General features: G+C 44.7%; 1 protein-coding gene across 4 annotated transcripts; it reads right to left on the bottom strand.

Moving 5' to 3' along the window:
• Positions 1 to 930: 930 nt before the first annotated feature.
• On the bottom strand, positions 931 to 19,607 carry SETD7 (SET domain containing 7, histone lysine methyltransferase). 4 transcript variants are annotated; one of them, XM_059469841.1, is made up of 9 exons: positions 19,526 to 19,607; positions 15,387 to 15,516; positions 11,041 to 11,242; positions 10,320 to 10,509; positions 8,657 to 8,738; positions 7,877 to 7,994; positions 7,426 to 7,583; positions 6,850 to 6,936; positions 931 to 1,658 (listed from the first exon to the last, which is right to left on the bottom strand). In XM_059469841.1, exons 1-9 carry the CDS (start codon positions 19,563 to 19,565, stop codon positions 1,634 to 1,636), a joined length of 1,032 nt encoding a protein of 343 aa, XP_059325824.1. In that variant the 5' UTR covers positions 19,566 to 19,607; the 3' UTR covers positions 931 to 1,633. The 4 variants fall into 4 exon arrangements, with proteins under 4 accessions (XP_059325824.1, XP_059325822.1, XP_059325823.1 ...); XM_059469839.1 differs by having other exon boundaries at positions 931 to 6,936; XM_059469840.1 differs by having other exon boundaries at positions 931 to 6,888.
• Between the last annotated feature and the right edge of the window lie 6,278 nt (positions 19,608 to 25,885).

Raw genomic sequence — 25,885 nt, 5'->3', positions numbered from 1 at the left:
TGTTTATCTCTCTATTTCCCCCCTGCCGCTGTAAGCGCTGCTTCACACCATACACATTTGCAACCTGTGAATTGGGGAAGGCGGCACAGGTGGCTCACAGGTCCTGTTGGATGCAACATCCCTGAAAATGCTGAAGGCCAGGCTGGATGGGGCTTTGGGTAACCTGCTCTAGTAGAAGATCGGGGAGCGGAACTAGATGATCTCTAAGCGTCGCAGACATCTTTTATGAAAAATTATTTCCTTAGGATTTTTCCCCCTGAGAAGCTGAGAGGCCTCAGGAACAAAATGTAAACAATGGTTATCTGCTGCTGTGGAATGCAACAGGTGCATCTGTGACTGGCCCATGTTGGATGTTTGTAATTAATGGCCAATCACAGTCAGCTGGCTCGGACAGAGAGCCGAGCCACAAGCCTTTGTTATCATTCTTTGCTATTCTATTCTTAGCCAGCCTTCTGATGAAATCCTTTCTTCTATTCTTTTAGTATAGTTTTAATGTAATATATATCATAAAATAGTAAAGCAAGCCTTCTGAAACATGGAGTCAGATCCTCGTCTCTTCCCTCAACCTGAGACCTCTGTGACCATGGTCACATCTAAGATCTCTTGCAGTCTAAGCCACGTTGTGCTTGTAAGATTCCATGAAACTCCACACATATTGTTAATGACTTGTATGATTGGTTCTTTAGGATGACAGGGAAAGGCTCCCCTGGCAAAGAGGAGTAAGAAAAGCAGCAGAGGTGACAGAAAAAACCAACAAGCGGTGTCAGGTGTTCATTCATTACTTACATAATGTGGCCTAGATGTGTGTAACTGTGTGAAATCCTGCTCCTGTGCATCAGCAAAAACTGTGGTCACACAGGACACAAGGAAGGGGGAGAGGTCAGAGGATGCCCAAAACAGTGACACACAAATGACAAGGAGAGACAATAGTTTTCTGTTGAATAGTTTATTTTTGCATTGCCTTCATAGCGCAATTAAAGCAATCTTTAAAATTCACTTATTACAAATGTTTGTCAAGTCTGTTTTTCCCCAGAAACACCTCTCTTGCTTCCTTGCACATACGCCCAAACACACTATAAAAACCCCATTCATAACATGAAAGGAAGGGCAAACATCATTCATGTAAACATCTTTCTTGTAGTTATCCATTTTTAAAAGTCATGAATAAACTTACAGATGTTCAGTAAGGCTCATAGTTCGAGTACAAATGTCATAAAACACCTGTCAAGTACTGTACACAAGTTGAATACTCTGGGGTTAACTGTTAACACATGTACAAGCTTACCCCAGAGATTATTCTTTAGCACTTAGTTCTTCAGAACAGAGACACCCAGTAATTATGGGCTAGAGAGTATTAAAATAGCAGAAGGCCCAGCAGAAACTGTTAAGTAATACACAATTTTAGTCTGGTTCTTAGCTCAGAGTTAAACTTGTTACAGCTGCAGTAGGAAAAGTTTTCTAGAAGGGAATCTACAGGAAGGAGGGATGGGTTGTTTGTAGGGTATCATGAAGAGACAAGCTGAGAGGTATGTCCTGGAAACGTGACTAGCCTTGCTACTGCAATTATTTATGGCGGCTGCATGTAATGCTGCATAAATACCTCCCCAAAGAGCAGAAACGACCATTTGTAATTTTAAGGATCATTTGTTGCATCTCCCCTAAAAAAAAAAAAAAATTATCTACTTACTGGTATTCAATTACACTTGCATCTTACAAAAAGACATCCCTTTAAATCTGGTTTAGATCTTAGTGGAACTTTTTTGTTTAAATAGTCTTTCTACCATGAAAATATTTCATACAAACATCATTTTACATACAAATGTTAAAACCTGTGAAGCGGGTCTTCCCACACTCATGATTTTATGGCTTGAACTTTTAATTGCTTATAATTTTTGTACAGATATTTCTCCTAGGGGAAAAAAAGAATTACAGTAAAATGGTAAAGAGAAAAAAGGGCGGGAAGTTCTACTGCCCGAAGACAGAGGAGGGTCCACTCAAGACAGAGTGACCTTAGTGTTCAAAACCTTTGATCCGGGACAAGTAAACATGCACTTAATCTTGCACCTCTTTTTTTTCCTTAAAAAAAAAAATCCCTTATAAGACTGCTTAGAAATACTTTGTCCAACAATACAGTTCTCGTGATTCCATTACATGAAGCATAAGGAACAAGTTCACTGCAGGTGAAGCTCATTTGCACTTGCAGATAAAGCTGCTCCCACCTGCTTTCCTTGCTTGGCACACAGCAGTGCAGTGGAAGTGAGGAACAGGCAGCACCCCAGCATAAAAGAAGATACTTCAGTACCACTGTGTCCAAAGCAATTTGGTTTTTTTAAGTGCTTGGAGGTGAAGCCCTCAGGCACCCACAGCTCCAGCAATTCTGCTGGGCCACAGGAGAACAAAGCAGCAGATACTTGGCTCTGTGTAATGTTACCTCACCACAGCAGCAGCATTTTCCTAAAGACCATCAAACTGAGTGAAAGGACACAGATCATAGAGGTCTCTGGGACAGAAGCAACCCCGCTGCACCCCTGGCACAACCCTAGTGGTGAGCGCTGGTTTGACTGGAGGACAAGGGCAGACAGCTGGGAAGGAAACAAAACAGTGTCAATTTCCATAATTTAGGAGTTTCTCTTAGCAGATGGGATATGTTGGCTACTCTGCTCCTCCAGTGCCTGACAGAGGCTGAGAAATCCCTGACACAGCTCTTGCTTCGTGTAGCATGTTGCTTCCAGCTCCTAGCAACATGCTACAAGACCCCTGGGAAAAAACTCACTGCCATCTGTGTGCCAAGGAGAAGCCTGCCTAGTCACTCCCAAAACATGCAGCCTCACCCCATGGCCTCCCAAAGCTCCCAAAACCTCCCCAGGAGCTTCACCTGACTAAAAGCATGGGCCATCCTAGGAGATACTAGGAGGTACCATGGCAACTGCAGAAAAAGTCAAAAAACTCTCACAGTTGGAAAGCCATTTCCATGTATCTCCTTTGACTTTTTCAGCAGTCAAAATTTACAGGTATTTACAGAGGGTAAGTTTTTTATAATTATTATTTTTTAAAAAAGGGAATTAAAAGCCTTTTCAGGTTTGTTAAAAGAAAATCAGGATCCCCAAAAGTAAAATTATAGCACAAGACTCAACTTCAGACATCCCCTCCACGGCCTAAGCCCTTTTCCTTCCTTCTTATCCAGTGGTGACCCCAGGAGCAGGCAGCTCTGAGCTGCAACTTTTCTGGCTCTCATCTCCAACAGCAGTCACTTCCAGAAAACAAAGCCTCTTTATTCTTGGTGACAAAACCCTGTGCTGCCATCACAGGAAGATCCACTTCAGATTTTAGTTTTTAAGAGACAATCAGCAGCCTCCAATACAGCATGACACAGGCTTCTCATAAAGGAGCTCAAGTAACCCTCCCATCACAGAGAAGCCATGTTCAGCACTGCAGATCACAGGCAGATTTTGGGAACTGATCTGTACCTGAAAAATGCATCAATTCCAGGTTTTCCTATGCTGTTCTTTATTCCCAGTGGGTATCCCAAGAGCCAGATGCTCACTCAGGCTCAGCTGACAGCCCCCAGCTCTCCTCCCAGTTCAGTACCAACAGGAAAGGTCTTTGGCCAGACTCTAAAAAGTGGAGCTTCTTTATTTATTGCATATTCACCAGTAGTCAGCTGCATCCTACAGACCCAAGAAGATTGCTGTGCAAGGTGATACTTCCTCTGCCCCAGACAAAAACCATGGCTGGGTGTGGGTCTTTGTCTATGGATGTCACCACACTACCAATGAGGAGCCTGGTGAAGCTGGTCTTGCTCTCTAGTGAGCCCCAGAGAATGAGCTGCAACACACTGACCAAGTTAAGGCATTATTTGGAGTTCTGTAACTAACCTGTGTTTGAACCAGGGGATGCCAGCTCGCCCCTTGGAAGGACACACTGAGCTCTTTCACCACCCAGTGGCAAAAGCCATCTCCACGCTAACAGACCAGGAAGAGAGAGAAAACAAAGAAGAGTTAAAAGGCTTGGTCCTGAATCAAGCCAAAGCAGCTCTGCAATCACAACTTTTACGGAAGGTTGGTCTCTGAAGAAGGGAGTTATAGAAGGACCAACAGATATTACAGAGCTGAGAAGGACAGCAGAGATAACAGAGACAACAGCCACAGCTGTGGCGTGCTACCTACCAGGCTACACACATGTACAAAAGAATCTGCTTGACTCTCACCAATTTTTTTGAGAAGACACAGGACACCTCAGTGCCTTTTTTTTCCCTAGAATTCCCTATTTTAGGATACAATCTTCAAGCCTGATGCACAAAGAGCACCTATATTCTATTTATCTCAAAATCAGGCAATATGAAGACTGACAAATCTATTAAAACATAAGCAACTCCACACAGGAGATTAGCAGAGGAATCAGAGACTGATCAGAAAGGAAGGCAAAGGAGCTCTAGAGATCAGAACATTTTAGACACAATTCCCCAGTGAGCACAGAGAGGCCAGCAGTTCAAAGCAGGTTATCGAGATTGTGGAAGAGTTACCATCCTGTCCCAGCAGGGTTCAGTCACATCTTCCCTCTGCTCTTTCCTGCACCTAAACTCAAGCCTCAGCTTTGCAAACTTCACGGCCCTGGTGCAATAACTCCCAAGATACACCTAAGAGCTCCCTACCAGAGGCTGATGACCTAAAGTGATGATCCATGGGCAGGAAGGGACAGATGAAGTGATGCGTATTTCTCTTTGAGAATCACTTAGTGAAGCTGAGCAGCTGACTGACCTCTGCCAACTCTCCATCACCTGTGAGGTTGGCTGTGTCTCTGCACACTCAGGTGAGTCCCTGACCTGTCACCTCTGCCATGGGTGGGACGTGGAGCTGTGACCTGAGTGTCCAGCACGAGGAGACGGGAGGTGTCACAGCTCATGTGCAGATCACTGCTGAAAGAGTGCCACAATACCCTGAGCCTGCCTGTGCCCCGCCTCAGCACACGCACAGAGCGACTTCTGTGCAAACCGAAATGATCAGGGGATGGAAAATGTTTGAGAGAAGCCGCAGGGACTGAACAGAGCCCAGGCTGTTATGAGTAATTCCGAACTTTCCTCAGGTACCAAAGCACGGATTCTCAGACTGCACTTGACAGCAGCCTCATCCTTCTACCTGCAGGTACCCAACAACTCTCCCTGCCCAACTCCCCAGACAGCCAGATGCCTCCAACAGCTCAAGCAAGAACCAAAATGTGTTGCAATAGAAAGGTAGGTCCGATTCTCAAATCGTTTATGTTACATATATACAAACTTTTTAAAACTACAAACATTTAAAGAAAATGTTGCAAATGCATTTGAGTTTGTCCTAAGCTGCTAAACCCAAAAGAGAACATCAGAGTCCCAGAAAGACTCCAGTATCCAGATCAAGACAATGCATGATTTCTCTCTTATACAGCATTAGGCAAGACCAGTACAGTATCTGAAAAAAGAGACAATTTCCCTAGCCCTGAAAAACCCCAGAACATAGCCCTGCAGATGAATATTCACAAGCCCCCACTGCTGGCTGCAACAAAGCTATGGATTGACTGCTGTTTATAAATATGAGCATTGAGTGATGTTTTTACATTCATTGTTTGTCTTTCAAAAACAATCTTTTAATATCTTTTCTTAAAAAAAATAATCTTCTTTTGATACCTCATATTATGTTAATTCACTGCGTCATACACCAGAACTACTAAAAGATGGCTATAAGGCTATGTTGTTCCATCAAGTGAACATCAAGTGAAAAGATACAGCTCTCCTTCACCAAGGACTACAGCCTGCCCCCAGACACATGCACCTCCTTTCAGAGAATCCATGGAGATCCAAGCATCTTTTGCCTTGAGAACTGGCCACTTGAACAGGTGAAAATACACAAACCAACTCATGAACACGGATGCAAGTCATGTGCTTGCTGTCCAGAACATGTACTTCTGGAAGTCTTTCAACAGCAAGTCTGTTTTCTCCTTTTCACAAAATCTTCATGCAAAGAACAGCTTCGTTTGCATGTCATAATAATAAATTAAATAAAATAAGCCAGCCGTACAGGCTAGATAAATATTAGGTTTAGACATGTTGCTATACTATTTAGAGAGCCACAGAGACCAACACACAGCACTCTCACATACACACACAAGCCTTTCCACTAGTTAGAAAGGATTTGCTCCTGCAAAAGAGGATTTGTAGAAAGAACAATGTTCAGACAAGAGGAAAGGGGAGTTAAAACCCAGCCTCCTATATGCTAATAAATAAACTGCTCTATTGCAAGATTCAGATCAAAGATTTAAAAAGGCAAAATTATGCTACTATTAGAGAATATCAAAATATTACTGTTATCATCACAAGTGGCATATATGCAAAATGCAGTTGCACAATAATGCCTAGGCAGGTAGAGAGCAACACTATAAGTCTGCCGACTAAAAGTGAACGATACACCCATTTTAGTTTCTTCCTAGTCTTTTGGCATCTTTGCATATGGTGCAAAAGCAGAAGCTACCAAAGAATACCACATCTTGTATAGAATATTAAATAATTTCTTCAGATAAGACTGGTGCAATGCTAGCTAATTTTTAAATCTGCTATGAGTAACACAGTCAAACCTAGTTAGTATCCAAGGAACTTATCTCTTAACACAGAATGCAAGGTTATGATGCAACAGCATGAACAATCCCTGGTTGTCCAGTTTTCAGTATAAAGGTAGTGCATAGATCCAAGTTTCTGTTTCAGTTTGCTGAACGGAGAAGGTGCTCCCATGTCACTTTTGCTGGGCAGCCTGGAAAGCTTTCAGTTCCAGCTGGTACCACTCTGGTGCTTCAGGCCCATTCCGCCCCACAGGGTTGTGCTCATACCCATAAGCCACTGTCAGCTCCTCATCCTTCTCCACAGCCCTGATGGTACGGATACACTTGATGGGCCCAAAACGAGGATGAACAAACCTAGGGAAAAAACATCTTTGCTAGGCTGTCAATTCCCATACTCTGCCAGCCCCTTGAACAGCTCCAGAATTCACTCACTTCAGAGCATAATCTGATGTTGAATTAGCAGACTCGAGTCAACCTCATAAATATTTAAAAATATGAGTAAAAATATTGATTTATCAAAGCATTGGTAGTTCAGCAAATACAGCGTGGCTCTAGCCAAGCTAGGATTTATAGAGCTGTGATGATGCATTTTACAATACAGAAGCAACTCAAAGTTTGTGACAAAACAAACAAGTTGCAAACTTCAAGATTCTCCATGGCAAGTCCCAACAGACATCAAGGACCATAAGGTAGCCCATTTCCAACTCAGGTGAGCAGGAACTCCTTCAGTGCCTCAACTGTTACTCCCAGCCCAGCCCTGCTGCTCACCCAGCTGCCCAGGGACCCCTGTGAGCCCAGCCAGCCAGGTGCAGCTCCCACCCTCAAACTCAGGGCTGTACTTACGGCTCATAGGTGCAGTTGGGAGTGAAGGAATGGTTGGCCTTGTGCCCCAGCGAGGCACAGTACTTGGCAGCGTGGTTGTAGGGCTCTGGCACGTCTATGACTGTTTCATCATCCAGGGATATTGTATTTCCATTGAGGGCCCAGTCTCTGCTGTCTACCTAGTTTGCAAGGCAAAAATCCAATGTCTATGTGTAGGAGGGATCAACTTTGTCAGCAGTTTGAAAGCCAACATTCAAAATATATGCAAATAAAGCTTTTCATGGGTGTACGTCATTGGAAAGAACAACACACACTTTTAAAATCTATACATAGGTGAGCATGCACTTTCTTTCAAATAAACTCCACCATGTTAAATCTAGGGTGGGAAGGCAGTAGGTGTTAGATCCTACTATGAAAAGAAAATCTCAGGAGGAGCAATGAAAATTCAGACTGACTTTTTTCTTTTCTTTACCTCCTGGTGTGTAATTCGCACTCCGTTATAGAAGGACATCACTGTACTGGCTTCTGCTGCTACTTTTGAAAACAATCCTTCTCCAGCACTGGAAATGAGGGAGACATCCACATACACCCTACAAGAGGAACAGGGCATGGAATCTGTGACTGGCTGCAGTTTTAATTTTCAAGAAGCACAACACTACTAGGATAAAGCTAATACTTCAGTATAACTATAAAGCTAATAATAACAACAACAACAAAACAAAATTATTATTATTATCATGATCAACATCATAATAAACCTCTTTATGGAACTCCTTTCTTTCCTCTCTTCCCTGTGTTCTTTCTTCCATACGTTCTCTCTATTTTGTCAAAACTGAGATTTCATGGAAAGTTTTGGCTGACTTGGAAAACTTATATATTTTTTTTTAAAGTGCCAATCCACTATTACTCCACAATGATGGTTTCAATTCAGGAATGCCCTCAATAACATACCAGAACCCCAGAAGTCCTCACCAAGCTGGGGTTGCTGGTATGTACCTGCACTGGGAAGCAGGAGTTCTCAAGGTGATGCACCACATCTTCAAGTACTCAATGCAAATCAAAGCAAGAATTTTACTAATCCCTTATTTAGATATTTCAGAGTATCAGAAAGCACATACAGTTGAGGTACACACAGGGCTTCCATTTTACAAACCTTTACACATCCTTTAAGTTTTAGATGAGAAAAGGCTTGCAAAATTAGACTCTAAATAGGTAACAGTAAAGAAATATGGGGAGAAGAAAAAGCATTTACCTCTCTGATTCATAAGGATCAGGAAGAAGGGCATTTGTAGAAATGCAGGATGAAGTGGATTTGTCAAAACTGTACACTGGGCCTAAAAAAAAAAATCAGACATCAATGAAGGAAATCAACTAATTGGCAGTACTGAGAGTATACAATCCTTAACTTAATTAAGACCTTGAAAAACTAAATTTTAAAGGCTGCAAAAAATGCTAAACTTCCAAAAAAAGGTATTGAACAGAACTGCACCTGCAAAAGGCCTTAAATGAGATACTGCTTCTTGATTATGTTTTTCCGCTCAACATTCTAGAGTAATACAAAAAGATGATAAATATGTTCTTCAAATTACCAACTTGCAGAGGAGGACTGGATACTCCTCCAAAACTGACCCTCCTAGTGTCTCTCAACATAATTTTAAAGTAAAACAAAACTTAAAAGGATATATTGAACAGCTCATTTAAAAATCCCCAAAAAACCCACAAAAACTTGATTACTTCAAATATGAAATATTTTTTAGCCCAGATCCTGCAGAGACTTCAGCCAGAAGAAAACATTTAGTAATCAGAAAGCACGCTTGCTACAGTCCTCTATTTTTTGTCATTAATAAGGAACTTAGTGGTACGGCTGTAATTATACTCTTATATCCCTATCCTCAATGCCAGAGGACTATCTTGGACATAGATTAAGAAGAATGTGAAAATAAGATGGGGGAAAAACCCCACAGAACAGAACAGTACAAAGTCTGATATAAGGCCTTTGCCCCTGGTGCCCAGGATCTGTTCTGTCTGAAGGCAGCTTCCTCCTGAGTGTAACTTCATCCCCTCTACAAAGCACAATCATATCCTCCTACAAAGTAAGTTTTAAGTTAAATTCTGACTTGCTATCATAACTGAGAGAAAATAAACTCCCATGCATTTGCCTGTCAATACCTTTTCACTGAGCTTGATGTGCCTATTTCATGTCAAATGAGACACTTTTTGCTAGAAGAGCAGTAAATGCATTAGCAGTCCCCGCTTGTTACTGCAGCTTAACCCACACTCCTCCAAACATCACAAACACCTCAGAACAACAAACCCACCCCACAACTACAGGTTCAAGCAGGTGGAGAAGGCCCCACCCTACCCTGTGCACTTCACAGCCACTTTTTGCCAGCAGGACCAGACACACAGAAAGGTGCTGGTGAATCACACCATTACACAATGACTGAATCTGGTTCACTAATTCCAGTCTCAACCCAGCAGCGCAGGTGCCAGAACATTCACAGTGCAAACACTGACTTGCACAAACCCAGCTGACAGCTACAGCCAAACCAGGGCCTCACTCTCCTCCTGCAGTTATTTCATTGCAAGAAATGCTGCAGCACCATCACCAGGGTGAATGGAGCAGGTTTTCCACCTGGTACAGAGGGCACTGGGATGTGTGACAAGCAGGACTGTGCCCATGAGCACAGCAGTGAGAGAAGGGCCATGAAATGCACTTGGGCAGGACCACACAGGGGGCATTTCCCATCTGTTTCTAGGACAAACACCATCCTCCTCTGTGACTTGGAGAAAGGGCCCCTCACTAACAGCCTGTGTCAGCACAGCCAGTGCCCAGTGAGGAACATCACAGGAACCAAGCTGTCTGCAGCAAAGGGCTGGCAGCAGGAGTACAAGTTTGTGTTAGCTGAACTTACTGCCTGGAACTACTTCAAATTGAGGTTTGCCATCCTCAACAGCTGTCAGAGTTGCCAGTTTTGCTTCTATCATTTCTCCATCTATGAACCTTCCAGAATATGCAGTCTTTCCATCAGGATACAAATAGGCTATTTTCTCTCCAGTCATCTCCCCATCTTCATTCACTTCTCCCACAAGGCTGCCTCCATCCTGAGAGCACAGGCAAGAAAGAAAAGGCAAAGCATTTAATTATACTTTACTATCCTTGATGCCTAAGATTTTTAGCTTTTCATATTTTTCATGCATTTGTAGCTTCTATTACTTTTCCTATCCTGTTCCCCTACATTTAGGAACAATATGCTAGCCTTATAAACACATTCCTGAGATGTTCTTTAGTCTTACTCCAAGAAGAGTACCAACTATGAGGATGTTCTGTTTTCCAACAAGATTCTGGACCTGACATCACAAAAGCGGGGCAAAAGAAGCCTGGGGACTGCTTCCAGTGGGGCAGAACCCAAGCACTTATTACCTAATCAATTAACCTTTTAATTGGACAATACATGATAGTTACACTAATCAACAAACCTTAGAAAATCGTGAATTTACTGTACCATGTACAGTTTTTGCCATATTGAGTCCCTGACAGCTTTCCAGTAAAGGTCTGCTTTTATATTACTAATGCTGCTGGGAATTCTATTTTCTAGGCAGCATTCAGAAAATGCAAAGGGCGGTCAGGCTTACCGGGTAATAAATCCAGCAGACGCCGTGCCGGATGTTGTCCTTGTACTGCCCTTTGAAGATGAGCCGCCCGTCGCTGTCGTACTCCTGTGCCGGGCCGTTCAGCTCTCCGTCCATGTAGGTGCCATGAAGGACCACGCCATCCTCGTAGGTGTAGATTCCCTGCCCTTGCAGGGCATCATCAACATAGTATCCCTCCAGGGTGCTGGTGAAGGGAGAAAGAGAACAGCACTGGAAAACTGTTCGCCTCTCAGGGGCGAACCCAAAGCCCCAACGCACTGGAACACCGAGGTGAAAACCAGACACTTGTTTCTATGGAGCTCCAAAGGCAGAAAACAACTTACAGCACCCTTTCATCAGGGTGTGCTGCACAGACACTGAATCACTCATCTCCATCACATGCCTGGTGTTTTCTGTAGGCTGGAATAGTCAGCAAATGGACACTCCTGGTCAAAGAAGGAACTCTTGCTCAAGCAGGCCACTCTCACATTAGGATTTTCTACCTGCTGCGTGTGGACCTTTACTGACATGTCTCTGGAGAGAAGAAACTGAGCTGCTGGACACAGGGAATGAACTGCAACCTGCCACAGCTCAGCATCAGCTCCCCAGCAATACGTACAGGCCCTGCTAAAACCAGCCCTTTTTCATGCATTTATCTTAAAATCAAACACAGCCTGTCAAACAGAACTAGTGCTGCACTTGGATTTAAACAAAGCAACATTGCATTTTGGTTTTGTCTTGCAAACCCTTTACTACCACCATAAAAGAGGATCTATTCAGATATTTCTTTCTCATGTTAGGATTAACATAAGGGAACACAACCTGTTTAGCTTTTACTTCAGCACACTCAGCTAACAGCCAGCTGCCAGCATACACATATTTTCACGGCAGAATTCTTTTTCAGAGGCAGACATCTCAGGTATAAGCTGACACAGTGTCAGTGAGCACATGACTCTACATGTTTTACCACACAGATTTGCAAGAGTTGTGGAAGAAATGTTTTTTCAGAATTCACTTTCTTGCTTCTAAAGCCTCGTGCTCTGTTTTTATGTAACTTGGCAAACTGGGTGAGGTTTCCATGGGAAAACATATTACAGTAAAAGCCTCAGTGCGCACCAGATGCAAAACAACAAGGGGCAGGAAAATAACTTTACTTTTCAGTCAAATGGATTTCTTGATCCATGTTGCTACAGAGCTGCACAGATAGCTATGGCACTACAGCACAGGGAACAATGAGAGAACCACCAGACACCAGTGCCCTTACTTAACTATAAATGATGCCACTTTCCCCTCTAATTTATCACAGATCACTAGATTTTAATTCCATTGTAGTGACAACAGACACAGCGTGCACATGTAGGATTACTCTTTAAAAGAAGCAACCACCCTCAGTTTTGTAGTCAAAAATTCTGTCTTGTTACCTTTAATTGCACTAGTTGAAGTTAAAACATTGCTAAATTGCAACAGTGCTTCAGCCCTGGAAAGAATATATTTTATTTTAGTGTAACCCAAACTTTTATGTTTTCTCTCTTTGTATTAAGCTCCAAGCAGTGACCAAAAGATCCATCTCATCGAAGGAAATCAAAAGGATGATACCTTAAGAAAGAAGTTTATGTCCATCAAGCTCACCTAAACAGTCAGGTTCAGAAACCTTTATGATATTCAGAGTTTCTGAGCTATTTCCACCCTGCTCCTCACTTCACTCTAAGTTCCCGGTGTCTGCAGCCGGACACAATAATTACAACTAAGACTTGACCAGCACAAAGATGAATAAATAGCTTCTGTGCCTTCCATAAGCAAAACCTTTTTAATACAAACCCTGAACTAGCCTGTATTTCTCTGGTTTGCTTCTCAGATGATCATACTTCTGACAATATAAATTCTACCACAGTCAAGACTGATCAAATGTACCATCTTCCCATTATCCACTATGCCCTGAAGGGATGGAAGATACTTCTTATCTAACAATTAAACCAATTATATGGACTGGGGGAGGAAATACTTACTCCAATTTCCTTCCAGGGATTAAGTTAATATCTATAGAGACTGATCCATTTATCTCTCGCTCCCTCTATATGGGAACAGAGAAAACTTTTTCCCTAATAAGAATAGTTTTCTACTGAGTTCTGGGAGATGTCAGTTTACAGGAGTTTCCAATTAGGGAGGAAGGGCAGCTGCAGCTCTGTGCCAAGCACGGCTCTCATGCCTGCCTTTATAGTGCAAAGAGTTCTGCAAAATACACTCCAGAACCACTGGCACCAAGGAAAGTTCAAGTCCACAATCCAAAACAGGGAGTATACCAGAGGGCAAACTTCTCTCTCTTAATGAATATGCTGTGATTTGTTGCATTTTCTTGAAGGGGAAGGCAAAAAACAACTGATATTTCATAACAGATTTCCATTCCCTTAAAGGAAGGGGGCAGTAATTCCAGTAAAGGGAAGTTTCCTTTACCAAACAAGGCAGCCAGGCAGCCAGTGCTATTCCCCAAAACTCAGAAATGAGGATGCTGACAGTGCAGCCAGTCCTGTGCTTGACAGGACCCAGCTGCTCCCCAGCAGCAGAGGAACAGCAGGACAGCTGTCAGCCTTTACTGAGCAGCCTGCCAGGGAAACACACCCACGAGTGCTGAGCAGCCAGCTTACTGCACAGCATCCTGCAAAGGGAGAGCTGTTCAGAGACATTCCTGATATTTATTGCTCATCCTCATGAGCACTCAGCCCTGCCCATGGCACACTTAATGGAAACAGCATGTCCTGTTTTATGCCAGGTCATTCTTACGACATGTCATGATTCCTGAACCAGCCATTTCAGAAAGCAACTTAGTCTTGCAAGCTGGACATAGACAGATAAATGACATCCTCAATAATTAGCTCGGTTAAGGGTGCTTTAGCTAACTTAAAATATGTAAAAGTTAATGAAAACATCCCATTTTCCAAAACCACATTGCAGACTATTTTTGCATATTTTCATTCTGCTAGTTTCTGAAGACATCAGTGGTCAGCTATTCTAGTTTTCTAAGGAAAACTGAAAGGAAAAAAAAAGAAAGAAAAAAGAGTTGGCAACACTCAAACCGCACAACTGACTCTTCCCAGGAAATGCTGCCTGTACCCTGGATTACATGGAGGAGCAGCCCTACAAACACAACAGTGGGTCAGATCCTGTGACTGTGCAATCAGCAGCCACTTTGCTGAGATCATCCTCCAGCACAGTAACATGATGTACATGTGTCCATAGAGATGCTGCAGAACAACTTACACCAAAACTGTTTTAGAGAACTCAGCTGCTGGGCAGTGCTGATTTTCAGTTACTCAGAGAAGATTTAATAAGGCCACAACCAACAACAGTGAGGAATTTTCTTCATCCAAGCTTGGAGGCCTGATCCCTTTCTACATAACTGAATAAATATATTATGCTTCTCATGAGAAAACCCCACAATGCCCAGTATGAAGCAAGTGCAAAGGCAAGTACAGACAAGGAGCTGACTCACTGAGACAGCACAATACCTCTGCTCCTGCTCAGGATTTTGCTGAGCAGGAAGAGCGCAGACCCAGCACGACTGTCAGTTTAACAGGCACTATTCAGAGCCTCACCAACAGCTGCAAAACCATGAAGAATCGTGTCATTTTATACATTTGCTGCTCCCTCAGAGGAAGTTCTGAGCAACGGCACACAGGAGTGCTGCAGTGGTGGTGGGGGAAGGCTTACAAGGTGGTCATAATGAGGATCAGAGAACAAAACACATGCACGGGCATGGACTAGCCCAATTTCACAGTCACAATTCCCAGTGAAGAGAAGGGAAATGATAGGGCGCTTTCTTACTTTCAGAAAATCATGCCACAAGCAACTTGCAGAGGATTAACTAGAGTTGCTAACAAACCTGTATTGAACTCAGTCCTTTAAGTGATAAACAATTTGACAAAGCAGAAGGCAAACCTCACTGTCAAGGTCCTGTATCTGTGTGTGAGGGCTGGCACAGGGAGCTCCTGGTCCAGCTGCACTTTCTAGCAGGCAAACAAGTCCACCTGAAGTAACAACCTTTGATGTCCAAGTCATTGTCAGCATGGTTTCAGTAGTTCTGACCATCTCCCATTCCTTATGATTTCTAATCAGCTCATAACTTGTCAGTGCTAAAAGAGCTCACACCACTGCATTCTCCCTCCAAGGAACAACTATAGGCACCTCATCACACACAAAGCCACCACAGGAATGGCTGCAGCAGCAGCAAACTTTCCAGCTACAATTTTTAATGAGAACTCTTATCCAGGAACTCAGCAGTATAAAATCAATGTAGATTAGTTTTGCATCACTACAAGCAGAAGGAAGAATACAGAGGAAAAATCAGAGTGTACCTTCCATCAAAAAAGAAGAATTTGCCACGGCCATTCTTTTCTCCATGCACAAAATTTCCTTCAAATCTGTCTGTTGATGAGTAGGTTACTGTACAGAATCCATGTGGCAGCCCATCGTCATCTAGATGCCCTGAAATCAAACCCAAACAAAGAGCAACAAAACACATGAATTATTATGCAAGATTTTGTATCTGCTCTCATTATGTAGCTACTAGAAATGCAGTAGCTCCCTAGTACAAAACAGTAATTCAGATCATTGCTGTTAGGAGCAGTGATCAGACATTCTGTACAACTGACGTTTGTACTTGTGTAACACATAGCTTTAAATAAAAATAACATATAAGGATAAAAGAAAAGGGATGAGAGACAGGATAGAGAAGAGAATAAGCAAAACTGGTTTCTGAAAGAAACAAGGTTTATAGTATTCTAACTTGTGTGAATATACATCTTCAAAAGTATTAGAATTCTTTATCTAAAACATGTATAGGTGAGAAAAGGATAAGAAAATGTTTGTTTTTTTTCTTTTGATAAACACGTGCCTTATGATAATATGGGTGTGCCACTATACAGCTGTATTCACAGGAATTTAAAGAAATAAAAGTATGTAATATCCATAATGTTCCACCCTTGCTGTATGTCAGTCAACGTGGTATTTAATATTTTAAATGCTGCTCTCCAGTGCCCTTCCTATGTGTTCACTTTATATCCTGTTCCTACCCCCAGCCGTATCAGTTTTCCCTATTACCACTGTTGCACAGAGGGAGAGCAGAGACAACACACTTGGATGCTCACCTGCATGGTTTGTGTTTTATTGAATATAAATGGCCAACTCTACTAAGTTAAAGCATAATAAGGCTCCTATGGCATCTCTAACTGCCTCTTCAAAGCCAAAGGAAAACAACAGAGAAGTGTTTCAAAGGATGGTTACTGCCTGGTTTAGCTGAGTGGGCTCTGGCTGCAGAGCTCAGCAGGGCTGCCCTCAGCACAGGGACACACTGAGCGGGGGCTGCAGCTCCCACAGTGACATTTTATCAGGTATAAATTTTGCATGGAAACTGTAAAATAAATAACAGCAAGCCTATACTTCTGTTCTCCTATGCTTCTAACCAAACTGATTGTCCCAGTCCCCTGGAGATGCACACACAGCCTGTTAGAGATGAGAGACAGTGCATGCATCCACTTCTGCAGGCTTTGGGGCAAGCTCTTCCCTGACCAACTCTGCCCTAACCTGGAAAGGTCCATCACCGATACGGAAAGGCAGAAACAAACATCAGTGTGAGGGGACTGATTTACAGCCCAGGCTAACGCAGGCAAAAACTGGCACCTCAGTACTGCCAGGCCTGGGCTCTGGTGCCCAGAGAGGGAACAGGACGGGCACACTTTACTGAGCATGGAAAAGCGTACAGGAGAAATAGCAGGGAGGAATCTGCGCTCATCCAGGAGCCAGGGTTCCCTCCCTCACCCTTCCCCTGCACGCTCCACCAAGCTCCTCTCGCACCTGCACATGACTGTGCTCTCACTTCAGGTCCCTAGACCAAACCACATTGAAAACAGTTAAAAGTTTGGGAAGCCAGTAAATCCAATCAGGCACTGATTATCAGTTCACAGTGAGAGAAATAACAGAGTAAAAAGAGGGTGCAAAAGGTGGAAGGGAAAAAGCTTTATCACTAAAGGCTTTTAATTCCTTTCAAGAGGAACTCTTTAAACAGAAACTGCTCTTTCCAAAGAGAAAAAAGGCTTTTTTCCCCTCCCATTCTGTCAGGACACCCATTTTTGTAGAAAGGACAAATTTTAGCTAAATTTAACCAATTATTATTAATGGTGAAACATTTAATAACCAATAAATTAACGACCAATTTAACTAAAAGGTCAGTAACATTTCTGATACGGACACCTCTTTTAGACCAAAAACTATGTCAACATGTATAGTTTTAATTAAAAGCCTTTTAAAATAAGTTTTATTAATATAGAAACGTACAGTGGTGTAAGTTAACGAACCCTAAACAATACAATTCCAATTTCCCCATCACTACAGGGGAAAAACTTTTATAAAACACTTGGATTAAAAAAAGTACACTGATAATTCTGGCACATCATACCATTTAAAAAAACACCCAAGGCAACAACAAAAACAAACTCTTGCAACTTTGCTCTCTGTGACTATTCTGCCTTGTCAGGATTTTGCTGGAATGCAAAGCCCAACACAAAAGCTGCCATGTCTCTACAGAGAGCACACGTCAGGCCTTTTGCACAGCAGGATACAGACTACCTCGGGGATTTAAAATGGTCAGCTTTGATCCAGTGCCCTCTATACAGGGTCTTAATCTCAGCCACAATACAAAGAATCCAATTATTCTAATGTGCTAGAAGCTTCCCCTATTAAAAAAAAATAAAACCATGCCCCCACCACTGCAACAAAACAAGAAACACGGTCCCTTTTAGTCAACAACATGGGGAAAACACAATTTCAAGTTTCATAACATAAATACAACTTTTTTTTTTGTATGGCTGAGGCCTTCGCCTCTGTTTCAAATTAAGTCAAATGGAAAAAATCCTCATTATTTCATGGGGAGCAGTGCGTGCTACTTTCCTTCCTCACCACTCTCCTCCATTTGCAAAAAATAAACCCAAAACGTCTAAACATATTTTTAAATTATTGTAAAATCTCACTTTTGTTGCTTCATTAAGGGTCTCCCAAGACTTCCTCTTAAACTCAGATAATGAACTTTCCAAGAAAAGCAGTTACCCTAATAGGGGCTAGTTCACAATGAAGTCACTTTCTGAAACCACTGATGTATACAAACCAAAGATAAAAGCCCTTTACTGTCAGTATCCCTCTTACTTAACAGATGACATATAATGTGCATCATCACTAAAAGATTCTGGCCACAGAGATGCCAGATGGACGTTTGGGGGATCACAACCATAAACCAAACTGCCCCCAACCAAAGTGGAAGTGCTGATTTCTGTATTTCTAACTTCCTTTGGGTAAGTGCAAAATCCTGTTCATCCCCAAAGAGCATCCTGCTTCTGTCTCACTCAGAGAAACACAAAAATTCATATACACTGCTGAAAAAAAGATGCTTTAAAAATGTGTTTCCTTAGCTCACAGAGATGCCAAACAGATCCAGGATACAGCAGAAGACTTTATCTGGGATCTAAGGATGAAAACACTATGAGTCCTTGCCCCAGAGAGCTGCAAGGCACAGATCTGAGGAGCTGGGAGGAAAGGCAGTGGCAAACCACATCTGTAAGGACACAGGGCGCAGCACAGGAAGGAGATGGTTGGGCAAGGTGTGACTGTTCTCCACGGTGCCCTCTGCGAGGGACCTTTGGGGAGCCTTTGGTGCTTTCCCTCAGAGGGAGATGCCATGCTTTGTTTCCCTGCTCCCAGAAGCCTGATGAAGCGTGCTGGGGAGCTGCGTCCCTGCCTGCTAAGGTTTCCACCAGTAATTCACTTCCAGAGGACAGGTGCCTCTGTGTTTAGAGCTCTTCAAGGGTTAGTCATCCACACGTGAGAGTGAACTGCACAGAGAGGGTGTATATCAGCTATAGGGCGGCCAACCCCGCTCCCATACGGACTGCTCCAGCCCTGCTGTCCATGGATATGGCAACAGCGTCTTCTCGGAGTCGCTCTTTCTTTTCCCTTCTCCATTTGCACGTACGCGACTGCATCCCTGGGCTCTCCCCGAGGATGGGCATCGCCGCGTCCCTTAGCCGCCGGGGGCAGGACCGGGCACCGGCCGCGCGGCCCAGGGCTGTAGGCCACCGCCCGCACGGGGGCACAGCAGCGGCACAAACCACGGCCGTGAATCCGTGACAATGGCAGCGGAGCAGCCGCCATCCCCGCGGCCGGGGTGCGGAGCCTCCCGCTGTGGCGGAGCGATCGGCGGCGGGAGGCGCCCGGAGCGCCCGCCCGGTACCGGCGCCAGCGCGCCCCCGGCTGCCCCCGGCCGAGCCCCGCCACGTGCGGGGCCCCGGCCCGTCCGTTGCATAAGCCCACTGATGTCATGCGCTGCGCCCGACCCCGGTCGCCCAGCTCCGGCCGCCTCCTCCGCTGCCCCCGCCCCGCGCCCCCGCAGCTCCTGCAGCAGCGCCCGGCAGCGGCGGGCCCGCTGCCCGAGCCGCGGCACACGCACCTTCCACGATCTCCTCCAGCGTCTCCTCGTCGCTGTCCATGGCGGCGGCGGGCGCGGGCAAGGCGCAGCCGCGGTACCGGGGACGGGCGCGCGCCCCACGCCCCGCCTCCGGCACCGTCCCGGGGAGGGCCCGAGCGCCGCCCTGAGGGCGGGCCCGAGCACCGCCCGGGGCTGAGGGGGATGGCTGGAGCTGCCTATCCCGGCCCTCGCGATAATGGCGACTTCTCTCTGGGTGAAAAACCTATTCCTGACATCCAGCCTAAACCTCCCCTGACACAGCTTCAGGCTGTTTCCTCAAGTCCTGCCACTGCTCACTTGAGAGAAGAGATCAGTGCCTGCCGTGCTGCTTCCCCTCCTGATGAAGTTATAACCGCACTGAGGTCTCCCCTCAGTCTCCTCCTCTCCGGGCTGAACAGACCAACACAACTTCCCCTCCAGGCCCTTCACCATCCTCGTGGCTTCCTTTGGACCCTCTCTAATGGCTCCATGTCTGTTTTATATTGGGGCAGCCCAAAGTGCCCCTAGCCCTCAGGGTGAGGCCGCCCCAGTGCAGAGCAGAGCAGAGCAGAGCAGGACAATCCATCCCTTGCTCAGCTGGCCATGCTGTGCCGATGCCCCCCAGGACACAGTGCCCTCCTGGCTGCCAGGGCACTGCTGACTCACCTTCAACTTTCCATGGGCCAGGAGCGCAGGGCCCTTTGCACAGCGCTGCTCTCCAGCCTCTCATTGCCCAGTCTGTCCCTACACCCAGGGTTGGCCCATCCCAGGGGCAGAATCTGGCCCTTCACCTGCTGAACAGTCTACAACTGATGATTGCTCATCTCTCTGATTTGTTGAGGCCTCTGGAGGGCTTCTCTGACCTCAAGGGAGCTGACAGCTCCTCCCAGTTTACTATCATCAGCAAACTTACTTAGGATTCCTTTGAGTCCTGCATCCAGGTCATTAACAAAGATGTTGAAGAGCACAGGGCCAAGGACAGAGCCAGCAGAACCCCACTAGTGACTGGACACCATTCCTGTGTCACCCCATTCCCTGTAATCCTTTGTTCCTGCCCCGTAAGCCAGCTGCTCGCCCATCCCATAATACGGTTATCCAGCTGTGTGCTGGACATTTTGTCCAGAAGTATGTGACAGGCTGTATCAAAAGCTTTGCTGAAGTCCAAAAGAGTTACATCTACTGGCTTTCCTAGAACAGCTAGGTGGGTTACCCCATTGTGGAAGGAAATCCTGTTGGACAAGCAGCAGTTCTCCCTCATGGTGCTGAAGGATTTAATTCACAAAACACACACTCTTGGATCTCAGGGCTGCAGGAAGGGCGACAGCCCCAAGCAGAGGGTGCAGTTTTGGAGCTCTTCACCACCATGTCTCAGTCTACTGCAGGGGCCTTCCTCTGCACCACAGCTTGATAATATGCAGGCATACCTTAAAGGAAGGGCAGAGTGTTTCTAGGTCTTCCAGACAGCTGTCTTGGGAGCACAGGAAGGGTCTCCATCCTACTGGAGGTGACCTAGACAGTCAGGGCTCTCTGATGGAATGAGGCTCCTTCAGCCTGGAGAAGAAACGGCGTCAGGGGACCCAGCAGCAGCCCACCAGCACTTACAGCAGGGCTGCCATGCAAACAGGCTTGTCACAGTGCTCCACAAGAAGGACAAAAGACAATGGGCTTTCAGTGACTGAAAACATGACCTCTGACATGGCATACAGGGAAATCTGCTCGCTGTGAGAGCAGCCAAGCAGTGCAGCAGATTGTCCAGAGAGGTTCTGCAGTCTCCATCCATTTTAAGACCAACCCATTAAAACCCCAGGGAGCCTGAGCTGCCCTCAGAGCTGCCCCTCTGTAAGCAGCAGGCTGCAGTGGGGAACTCCAGAGGTCCTTTCCCACCTGAAGGTCTCACTAAGTCTGGGCTGAGTCAGCCACACGCTGCCAGGCAGTACTGCTGAAGGCAGGGAATGCATCCCACCGGGAAAACGGGACAGCTATGACTTAACAAAGCAAAATAATTAGATATGTCTGCAGAAAGAGAGTCTGGAAATCTTTGAACTAGAATAATGAGGTTAGTATTTAACCTAATGGATATGAGAACTTATTAATCTTGAGAGCTTTGGGGAGGATTTGATTTTTACAGAAAGCTTGAGCAGAACAGAAGGTCTTGCCTCTGTATCATAGGTGGTTATTCCACTGAAGAACAGTCCGTTTTGCTGTTTAGGAGAGAAGATTTGTGGTTTAAAGCCCACATACTTGAAACAATTCTGACCTCAACCCTCTGAAAAGGAAAGAGTAAATATTGAGCACAATAGGAACCCCTCTGCAAAGTACCTGTTTTGTTTCAGAAACTGTGAGTCCCTGAAGAGACTAATTCATAATCAGCACATACACAGTGTTTGAATTATCAAAGGTGATGTGCTTAAGCTATGAACATTCCTAGTGGTCAGAAAAGAGATGAGGCTGTGGGGCTGGAGCTGAAGTGGGTATCCCTTTTACTGGAAGATAACAGGAGTTCAGGGAATACAGCAGAAAGCAAGGAAGAGGACATGCTGTGACTTACACAAAGTGCAGACCAACAGACCTTTAAACACAGTAATGTGGTGAGTACTCATGGGAATATGAGCCAGCAGCACTCAGACTAAAAGCAGACCTTTTGGCCAAAATTGGAGAGTAAAAATGCTGAAGTTACAGGTTCTCCAAATACAGGAAATCCCCTCCAGGTGCAAGGTGCCCAGCTCTGTGCACAAGTTCTTCTCCTGCCTTTAGCTGCATGACCACATACTCTTTCTTCAGAGGCTCCATGCCTTGCTCTGTGATTACAGTGCTGCCTTCTGTGCTGACCATTCCACATACAACCTCAGGCCTTGCTTATTTTATTTCCTACTCTCCACCGCATACAAGGGTGACAGTGGTGAGAGCTTCTGAGCTTCCCTCTCCATGGCACCCAGCTTCCTCCCACATTAAATAACATGTTTTTGCAGCAGTGATGGCACTAGGCATGTTGTCCTGCTGCAGCAGGAGAACTAACAGGCTTGGGCTGAAGCTACTAAAGTGTCCCGCAAATATCCACTGCTGGTTGTCAAGAGTTCTTAGCATTACACAGCATCTCAAAGAGTAATTTGCATTAACTTCAAATGCAGCTCTAAGAACAGAAGAGCAAAGAGCAACCTCAAAAGAAAATGATAGTAAACACACTGTTTTAGCATTTCATGTTGGATATTAAGAAATGGGGGAAAGTTTAACATCAAACTAAGAAAAGCCCACCCACCCAATGCCCAGAGCCAGGCTGCTGCAGGAGAGTGCACTATTGTGGAGTGGAAAACAATCATGTTGGCCATCATCTGCCACCAGTTTTGTTGAACCAATGTGCCCACCTTGGGAGCCATCCCTAGCAAACTCTTAGCAGGCTGCAGTGTTTAGGGGTCACATCACTTTAGACTTGGCAGACTGCAGAGGCACCTCTAGGCTGGTGTTCAGATTTACAGCAAATTGTATCACATCTTGTCGGTTTCTCAGCTGTTTCAATGACCTGGAAAGGCCCAGGGTGGCCTTGGACAGCCCGCGCTTCAAAGGACGAGAAGAGGCTTCAGGTTTTTTTTCTCAGTCTCGGTGTTTATTAATTGTTTATCTAAAAGATTTTCTCTCAGCCCGACAGAGGTCTGCACAGCAAGCCAGCCATGAGCACACTGCGAGCCCCCGGGGCGGTCACTTATCTTTATACTCAAAATTACGTATACAATATTTATCAATTTTCCCCAATACCTTTTACCCTTATTAACCAGTTATTACTTTTAGTAATAACCAATCCCAAAGTGCCAACATCACCACAGAAGATGGAGGCCAAGAAGAAGAAGAAGAAGAAGAGGACACGCCCCAATTCCTCCATCTTACTTCTTTAGACCCCCCTGTACAGAAATCCTAAACCCTGTGTCTTACACTCTAATTAACTTATCCCTTCACCATTTACCCCAGTGAAATCCTCCTATCCTCATACAGGTGTCGTCTCCTGTGTAGGATCAGAGTCCAGCCACCAGACACTTCTGTCAATATTCCAGGACTCCCGAGCCCCCCAAGGGTGGTCTTGGTCACTCTGCACATCAGTCCTGAGGTGCTGAGATCCCACAACATCTAGGCTTCTGAGAGAAGTAAAGCAAAAGCCTGTGGGGTAGCACAGGCACCTGAAATTCAAGTGACAACTAGTTTGAATCCAGTTTTCTCATCTGCCAAATAATTAGTGGCTGGCTCCACATAGTGGTTTCTCATGTAATTTCTCTGAGTAGGGGTTTGATATTTGGTATTTTCTCTCTCAGAATAACATTGCATTACTTTTCCAGTGATGTGCCATTTGCAAGCCTGAGCAGTCTTGCAGCCTTTGCAAGCCTCTGGACAGTGGTGCAGTGAAAGCTGGCAGGAGTCCTTCAGGTCACTGCCAGTCCCACTTGTGGCTGGAGAGGCTAAGGCCTGAGTTGCTTAGAGGGCTGCAGCACAGCTCCAGACCCAGTGTGCTGGAGTTTAATCCCAGCATTTCAGGGAATAATCTCTGAAGAATTCAGAAGAATTTCCTGGTAAAGGAAAAAGGCCAAAGAGGCTCTTGGACCTTGGTGTTTGTTTGTTTCTACAACGCCCTTGCCAATATTTATTTGCCCATCTGAAAGTGAAGATTAATTTTCAGCACTGACTGAAGACTTAAAGGTAAAAGTCTGCTACATCTGTCTGCTGGAAGGATCTCATTTCAGAAGCTGTGATAAATGAGAAGTTTTCCTGTAAAGCCTTTGTTAGCATGTGTGTGCTGCACAGAGCTGTGTGGGTTTTTTATCACCTCATTCATCTATGACCCCCCTGTGCTACTTGGAGGTTTTGATTTCAATTGTGTAAGCATTGAAAGGAAGCCAAGCTGATCCACACAAATAATGCTGGACTGACCTACTGTAAAAAGCATGACTAAATTTCAATTAGAAACTTTAACACTTGTTAACAGCAAGATGAGTTCCTGTCTGCTTGCAGTTTTGCAATCTGGTCTCTCTGAGGGATGTGCAGAGTTAATTGTAGCTTTCCATTAAAACATGATTCAGTAACTGGTACCAGTTATCATTTCTGGGAACGATTTGTACTTCTGGGACCAGGCAATGAGAATGGAGAGACAGGCTGATGCTCCTTTGAAGGTGCCAGCACATGTGATTGGCCTGCAGCCCCAACAAAATCTCTCCTTGCCCTGAATGTCCTGCTGTTTCTCAGAAGATGTGTCACAATGCAGAGGCCATGAGGATACAGGTGCAGGGAGCTTTTCTCATCCTTGGCGTGCCACTGCATAGACCAGTTGTAAAAATAAACAAGGCAATGCACAGGTGTTTGAGAGGGCAGTGGAGAAAAAGAGAGAGGAGAGAGAAATAAGATTTCTCCTTCCTGAGGATGTATGTGTAATGCATAAAGGCAAACTCAGTCAAGATCTGATGGGGGCGACAGAATCTTGTCTGACTAGATTGTGTTAATCTGTACATGTTCACAAGCATCCGAATACTACACCTTTAAGCTCTTATCTCTACCACAGAGATTTTTAATAATTTGTTTCAGCTGAGAAGCAGATGGGGACACTTAGTAGTTGCATCTCTTATTGATGTAAGTAATGTGACATAAGTGTGTGCATGAAACATCCCAAACATCTATTCCTACAGAAAATCAAATTTTCATAGCCCTATCCTTTTAAGGACAGCTAATGATAGATAAAAGTTGTATACTCAGTTGTGCCACTACCTAATTTTAAGTTTCACAGCATCCAAGTGTGCAGTCTTAGGCTATTTATCTCTACTTATTTCCCTTCCTTTTCACTGATCTTCAAAATGATTAGTCAGCTCACCCAATCCATCTTGGGTAGAATTTTCCCTGCCAAGTTTCTCCTTCAATATTCCCACCTTGTTTTGACACTGTTGGGGCTGTCCTGACCCTGTGCAAACCCACAGTTAATGTTAGGTCAGCTGTGCCCTGCCACAGCAGAGAATTGAAGGCACTGCTGTGAAGCAGCTGTGCATGCTTCCTGCTGAGAGCACTCCTGCTTTGTTCCTAACAAGCATGCTCCCAGATGCTGCTGCCAGCATGGCACTGTTTTATATGTACACATCTAGTGCTGACAGAAGGGCTGCATTCCGAGCAGTCTGCACACAGAGTCTTGCAAAGAAAAGACATTAAAATAAGTCCTCTGCTTAGAGTACCCCTATCTTGTTAGCTAGGACATCCACACATCCACCTGCACAGAGACAGTGCTCAAAATAACTCAAAATTTGGGTTAACTCTAATTAAAAATGTAGATGGCAAATCCTGTCTTCCTCTGAAATGCCAGGTTGGTGCTATCACTGGACCTGAGGGCAGACAAAATGCTCC

The sequence above is a fragment of the Ammospiza nelsoni genome, chromosome 4, assembly GCF_027579445.1.
Source record: "Ammospiza nelsoni isolate bAmmNel1 chromosome 4, bAmmNel1.pri, whole genome shotgun sequence".
In the NCBI taxonomy this organism is placed as follows: domain Eukaryota; kingdom Metazoa; phylum Chordata; class Aves; order Passeriformes; family Passerellidae; genus Ammospiza; species Ammospiza nelsoni.
Note: the sequence above shows the minus strand (reverse complement) of the source record. Positions and strands in the feature narration are given on the sequence as shown.

Coding starts and splice junctions, on each gene's coding strand:
- SETD7 (XM_059469839.1), bottom strand. CDS start 19,565: ATGGACAGCGACGAGGAGACGCTGGAGGAGATCGTGGAAG. Junction 15,517..19,525: donor GCTGGAGGAGATCGTGGAAG/GTGCGTGTGCCG, acceptor GTTTGATTTCAG/GGCATCTAGATGACGATGGG. Junction 10,510..11,040: donor TCTGCTGGATTTATTACCCG/GTAAGCCTGACC, acceptor CTGTGCTCTCAG/GATGGAGGCAGCCTTGTGGG.